Source organism: Galeopterus variegatus, unplaced genomic scaffold, assembly GCF_000696425.1.
Source record: "Galeopterus variegatus unplaced genomic scaffold, G_variegatus-3.0.2 Scaffold284, whole genome shotgun sequence".
NCBI lineage: Eukaryota > Metazoa > Chordata > Mammalia > Dermoptera > Cynocephalidae > Galeopterus > Galeopterus variegatus.
Window position 1 is genome coordinate 418,311 of NW_007726395.1, and position 6,242 is coordinate 424,552.

Genomic DNA, 6,242 nt, shown 5'->3' on the forward strand with positions numbered 1-6,242 from the left:
GGGAGGCAGGGGACAGCCTCGAGCCTGGCCTCGGGCCCAGGCCCAGCGTCGGGGCGAGGGAAGGGGCCCTCCGGGCGAGTCCCCACTCCTGGCCTCGCAGGGAGCAGGGAGCTGGGCCGGGCCCCCCCTTCCGACCTAGTTAGAGGCTCCGCCGGGGCGGGCCCTTCCGCCGAGAGGAAACACCTCTCCGGGGCAGAGGGGTCTGGGGGCCCCAGGAAGAGAAGGCTCAGCGTTCCCGCCTCAGCGAGAGCATGGGAGGCGGTGGGATTGCCCGATCCCTGCCCTGGCGGAGGGGAAACGTGAGAGGGGCTGGTGGGAGCTGCCTCCTCTGATACCTGGTGTGTGCACCCGGGGAAGGAAGTGAGTCTCACCCCCACCCATGGGCACCCCTCCTGCCCAGGAGCCTGAGAAGCAGGCTGCTCTGAGGGCAGATGCTGGCGCCTCTGAAGTGGAGAGGACTGGGCAGGGAGAGGCCCGCACCTGGACGGCTATGCGGGCTTAGCAGTACCTGTCCCCTAGGCTCTGCTGCTGCCTCTGCTGCTGCTGGGTGCCCAGGGCCAGGGCAGCACGCCTAGCCCCAGGTGTGACTGTGCTCGTGACTTCCAGAAGAATGGTCTGTTGTGTTGCAGGGGCTGTCCAGCAGGTAAGTGGCCACAGGGATGGAAGGGGCCCAGGGGTGGAGGTGGGAGGGAGTGAGAGCAGGCTGGGCACGGAAGAGGGGCAGCCAGGCTGGGGATGGGGTGGGGACAGGCTGGAGTGGGAGGTAGGGGCGGGTGGCCTGGGAAGGAAGTAGGGAGCCAGAGATCAGAAGGGAGAGAGGGAAGGGAAAGGGGGCGAGCAGGTTGTGGAGTGTGGCAGCCCCTTTGACTGTCTGACCCCTGTCTGGATTCCTCAGGGCACTACCTGAAGGACCCCTGCTGGAAGCCCTGTGGCGACTCCACTTGCCTTCCCTGCCCCCAGGGCACCTTCTTGTCTTGGGAGAACCACCATGAGAGACACTGTATCCGCTGCCAGGCCTGTGATGAGCAGGGTGAGGGGCTGCCCAGTGCTTGGTGGGGGGCTCTTGAGGACAGGCCGTGGACAGGGTCTTTCTGAAGGGAGTGGCTGGCTTGGGCCCAACCTTTGGGTATGAGGGCCCTGTGCCCACCCTCCCTGATCCTGTGTCAGGATGCCCTTGCCCTCTGTCTCTTCCTGGTGACTTTCCTATCTCTTTATGTGCCTTTGGGCTGCAGAGATCTCTGAGCTTCTCTTTTTGGGGGTTAGCCCTGTCTCTGTCTTTCTCTCTCTCTGGCCTAAGCCTGTCTCCATTCTCTGGGGGATCTGCCCCACCTCTCCACGGGGGTCACTGGCCCTGATCACTTCTGTACTCCCCATCTCCCTGCATCCCCACCAGCCTCACAGGTAGCCCTGCAGAACTGCTCCACAGTGACGGATACCCGCTGCGGCTGTGAGCCTGGCAGGTTTGCTGAGTGCTCATTCAGACAGTGTGTTGCCAGTTCACCCTTCCGCTGCCGCCCTTGCTCAGATTGTGGGGCCCTGCACCGCCACACACAGCTGCCCTGTGAGTACCCCATCCTGGGCATCTACTCCCAAACCCCCTTCTCCCTGTCTCCGTACTGTTCCATCCTGACCCATGTCATCTCTTGGACTTAAGGTTCTGACAGAGATGCTGCCTGTGGGACCTGCCTGCCTGGCTTCTATGAACATGGTGGCGGCTGCGTGTCCTGCCCCACGTAACTTCCTGGCTGTCCTAGGCCAGAGGGAAGGGAGGCTGGGAGTAGGGTGGGACAGGTGCTGCTGGCTCAGGGATAGGAGGAAGGGACAGGGACAAGGGAGCTTGGCCCTGGGTTGGGTGGGCCCCACTTCAAACATAGGACGGTGAAGAGAAATCTGGAATCACCTTATGCTAGATGATTCACTTTCTGCCAGAATTTCCTTTAGTAATCCTTCCAGCCATATAGGATAGGAATAGATTTGTTGCTTATACAGAGGGTCACATTGATATACTTTCAAAACTTGGGCTGAGATTCAGGATTTGCAGCTAGTTCTCTGGCAGATCCTGTGCAAGTTCGGAGAGTTAACCTCTCGGATCTGTGTTTTCCCCATCTGAATGTGGGAACGTTAGCCCATCACAGGGCTATGATAAGAGCTAAGGCACTTGATTCATTCAAAACTTTGAGTATCTACCATTTTCCAGACTGTCCTAGGTGCTGGGGATACAACAGGGAACAAAATAGGCAAAAATCCCTGTCCTTATGAAGTTGACATTCTAGTGACCCTTATCTAGTCTAGAAGAAGCTCAATAAATAGTGGTGGTGGTTCTTGCTGTTGGGGACAGCAGTACTTCAGGAACATTCTTGGGTAGAGTGAGGCTCACAGGAGAGAGGCTTGGGGAGGGAAGGGCCTCTGGGATGGATAAGATGTCAGGCAGTCCTGGGGAGCCCCTGCTGGTGTGTACTCCCTCAGCCCATCCCCCCCCCCTTGCAGGAGTACCCTTGGGAGCTGTCCTGAGCCCTGTGTTGCTGTCTGTGGCTGGAGGCAGAGTAGGTGGTGTGCTGGGAATGTGAGCAGGAGGACTGGGATGGACCAAGGGGAAATGTATGGCAGGGACAGGGGGCTACGACCTGGCACCCACTAGCTGTTCTTTCAGTGTTCTGGGTCCAGGTACTCCTGGCTGGCCTGTTGGTCCTACTCCTGCTGGGGGCCACCCTGACCTATGCTTACTGCTGCTGTCAGCCTCAGAAGCCCATGGTTCCTGGTAAGTATACACACACGCAACACACACACACACATTCCCAGGGGCCTGGGGTCAGGATGGGTAGCCCAGAGTCCATTCAACCTGGATACAGAAGGGGAAACTGAGGCAGGGAGTGTGGGGTGCAGAGGAACCCAAGGTGACATGGACTAGAACCGAGGTCCAGGATCCTTGCCTGGTTGCCGACCAGACCCTCTTTGTCTCTGTCAGTGGATGAAGCTGAAATGGAGGCCTTGACCCCACCACCGGTAAGAATCTCCGTATGTGCTGGAAGGAGGGTGAGCAAATGTCTGGGCTGCCTTCTGGAGCTGGGAGATCAGGCCTTTTTATAATTCGTGATCCCCAGTGCTTGGCACCATAGCCCCGCACAGGGTAGACCAGTGGACAGATGTGCTAACAGCTGAGTTATCTGTCGATGAGACCAGCACAGTGCCTGCCCTGGAGTGGGCATCAGTCTCATGGGGGCCAGACAAGTATACAGGAGCTAATGGTTCAGTGGGATGAGTGCTTCATGGGGCGGGGGAACAAGAGGAGGGCAGCCGGGGCAGGGTATTTCAGGCGGAAGCAGTAGCTCTGGGGGAGGCAGCCTTGGGGGGTACCTGCTGACTTGAGCCAAGGGGTGTCCACTCCTGGCCAGAGACTGCAGCAGCGGGGCCCTCCTAGGCAAGCGGGGCTGACCTAGGGCCTCTTGGCTTCCAGGCCACCCACCTCTCACTCTCGGACGGCACCCACACCTTTCTGGTGCCCCCCAGCAGCAGTGAGAAGGTCTGCACTGTCCAGTTGGTAGGCAATAACTGGACCCCTGACTCCACCCAGACCCAGGAGGCACCCTGCCCGCAGGTGGCTTGGTCCTGGGACCAGCTGCCCAGCAGAGCTCTTGGTAAGGGACCTCAGTAGCCTGAGCCCTTGATCCCATTCTCCTAAGTCCGGGAAGTTGTGGTTTCATAATTTGCACGCTTCCTGTCCGCTAACTGACCGGGGCGGGCCTCCCTGCCGGGTCCAACCAGCCACCTGCCCGGGGTACCCGTGCACCCTGGCCCCGCCTCCCGGCCATAGCCCCGCCTCCCGGCCTCAGCCCGCATTCCCCTTTGGCTCTCTCTGGCCCCGCCCCAGGCCCGCCCCCTGAGTCCGCGCTTTCGCCAGCGCCCCCTGCAGGCTCGCCCGCCGCCGCCCTCCAGCCGGGCCCGCAGCTCTACGACGTGATGGACGCGGTCCCCGCACGGCGCTGGAAGGAGTTCGTGCGCACGCTGGGGCTGCGCGAGGCGGATATCGAGGCCGTGGAGGTGGAGATCGGCCGCTTCCGCGACCAGCAGTACGAGATGCTCAAGCGCTGGCGCCAGCAGCAGCCCGCGGGCCTGGGCGCCGTCTATGCGGCTCTGGAGCGCATGGGTCTGGACGGCTGCGCCGAAGACCTGCGCAGCCGCCTGCAGCGCGGCCCGTGACGCCCACCCGCCACCTTGGCGCTCTGGTGGCCCTTGCAGAAGTCCTAAGTACGGTTACTTATGCGTGTAGACATTTTATGTCACTTATTAAGCCCCCGGCACGGCCCTGCGTAGCAGCGCCAGCCGGCCTCACCCCTGCTTGGGCAAGCAGGGCTCCGGTTAGGGCGAAGACCGTGAACGAATATCGGGAGCTTGCTCGGCTGGTTTTCAGCCTGAGTTTGGCAGAGGCCTTGGTATTAAATCTGACGAAAGTGACTTCGTGGTGTTTCTGCTGGGCTGGGGGTGTTAGGTGGCTTTGGTGGCCTGGGCCTGGTTCCCTCGGGGCGTCACAGGGGCCTGGAGTCTTAGCGCCCCAGGGGGGCTGGGACCCACGGTAGAGACCAGAGTGGCTCTGAGCTCCCGAGCCTGCCCCTCCCACGTGTGTCGTGGCCCAGTTACCCCGAGAAGGAGCGAGCAAGTGGCGGCGAGTGAGTGGCCGGGAGCTGCGGGCAGCCGAGAGAGATTTAATCGGGGTGCGAGGCGGGGGGCTGGGGGCAGCAGTTGAGGCACGGGTTCGGGGCCCCTCGTCCTTACTCCACCAGGGCAGTGAAAGGATCCGGGGAGCCATGGGGCCTGGCTGGGGACGGGGCGCAGACTTCACTGGAGGCAGGTGGGGGCCCCGGGGGCTGCAACTCCGTCCCGAAAGGCAGTTTTCATCGTTTCTGGTAAACAAATGACTGAGAGGAAACCCTCGGCGGGGCTGAGAAATGCGGCTCGGCCTGGGCCGGGCGCAGATCTGGGTCAGGGAGGGAGGAAAACCCCTTCCCCGAGCTCGGGGCCCGCCTCCGCCCAGGATGCGCCGGCGACGCCGGATCCGGGGTGCGGGGGACGGGCTGCAGCCGGGCGCGCGCCCCGCAGGGAAAGTCACCACCCACGGGGCTGGGGAGGGCTCTGCACACTTTGACATTCAGCGAACATGCAAATCTACGTCAGTCGGCTTGCAAATAAGCAAGAGAGCAAAAGCGCGCACCACAGTGCCCCAAGGGGGACCCACAGTCCCTCACTCAGAGAGGATGCCTCTGGCTACACACAGAGCCCAGAAGGCCACAGGGCCAGAGGGGACACCTGGTTTGCCCAGTGCCATGCCCCGCTTATCTCGGCCAATGCCCCATGTCCTGCCACAAAAGGATCTCAAAGGCTCAGGAAGCCTGGTCCTGGACACTCTGGGCTGTCCAAGGCCACCATTCTAGGTTCTTCCCGCCTGCCTCTGACCTCTGGAGGGCATCAAACAGGCATCCAAGCCCAGGTCAAGATGCTAGAGGGTAGATTCCGAATCCTGCTGCTCAGATGTCAAAAAGCTCTGCCTCCTTCTCCTTCCAGAAGGAGAAGCTGCGGTCGATGTAACGGCAGATGTCCTCGTTGCTGAACTCGCCCATCTCGGACACCAGCTCCAAGGGGTCTTCGGCGGGGGCTTCGGAACTAGGAGGGTCCGAGGTCGGGGGAGGCGCAGCGGGCGGCGGCGGGCGTGGGGGCTGCGGCGCGGGGGCAGGGGACTCAGGCCGCCCCTGGGGCAGGTCCTCTGTCTGAGATGGAGCAGCCTCTTCGTCCGGATCCTCCTCCTTTCCTGCCTCCTCTCCGTCTTCCTTCTCGGCCTCTTCCTCCCGGGCCAGCTCAGCCTCGGGGCTGTCTCCGAAGAACCGGCGCCTGAGGTCCTCGAAGCCGTCGCTCCAGCCGCGCCGGCCGGCCTCCACCTCCTCGAGCACGACGCGGTGGAAGAGGCGGATGAGCTCCCAGGGGTGGCTGCCCAGCCGGTCGAACATCTCGTAGCACAGCAGGTGGCGGAACTTGCGCTCCTCGCGGCTCAGGCCCATCTCCAGCAGCTGGAAGTAGCCGAGCATGAAGAGGTCGAGCGTGAGGCTGTCGTAACGCGGGGGTGCCCGGCCGTCGAGGGGCGGCAGGAAGTGCTCGGGCCAGTACAGGCCGTGCGCCAGGCTCGGGCCCCGCGGCTGACGCGCCGGCACCTTCCGCAGCAGGCTCCGCCAGTGGCCCAGCAGCTTGCCCACCAC

At 62.5% G+C, this 6,242-nt stretch overlaps 2 protein-coding genes across 2 annotated transcripts in view; one reads left to right on the forward strand and one right to left on the reverse strand.

Moving 5' to 3' along the window:
- The first annotated feature begins 251 nt into the window (after positions 1 to 251).
- TNFRSF25 (tumor necrosis factor receptor superfamily, member 25) lies at positions 252 to 4,197 on the forward strand. Its single transcript, XM_008567021.1, has 10 exons — positions 252 to 299; positions 520 to 643; positions 896 to 1,030; positions 1,394 to 1,561; positions 1,655 to 1,733; positions 2,488 to 2,543; positions 2,651 to 2,758; positions 2,966 to 3,003; positions 3,455 to 3,635; positions 3,869 to 4,197. The coding sequence occupies exons 1-10, from the start codon at positions 252 to 254 to the stop codon at positions 4,195 to 4,197; spliced, it is 1,266 nt and encodes a 421-aa protein (XP_008565243.1).
- A 1,322-nt stretch (positions 4,198 to 5,519) lies between these two features.
- Positions 5,520 to 6,242, reverse strand: part of ESPN (espin) — a gene marked incomplete at its 5' end in the record, with an annotated part of 38,294 nt that continues 37,571 nt past the window's right edge. The window contains one exon of the mRNA XM_008567022.1: positions 5,520 to 6,230. Within this exon, the coding sequence (XP_008565244.1) occupies positions 5,520 to 6,230 (711 nt within the window). The remainder of the gene's footprint in view (positions 6,231 to 6,242) is intronic.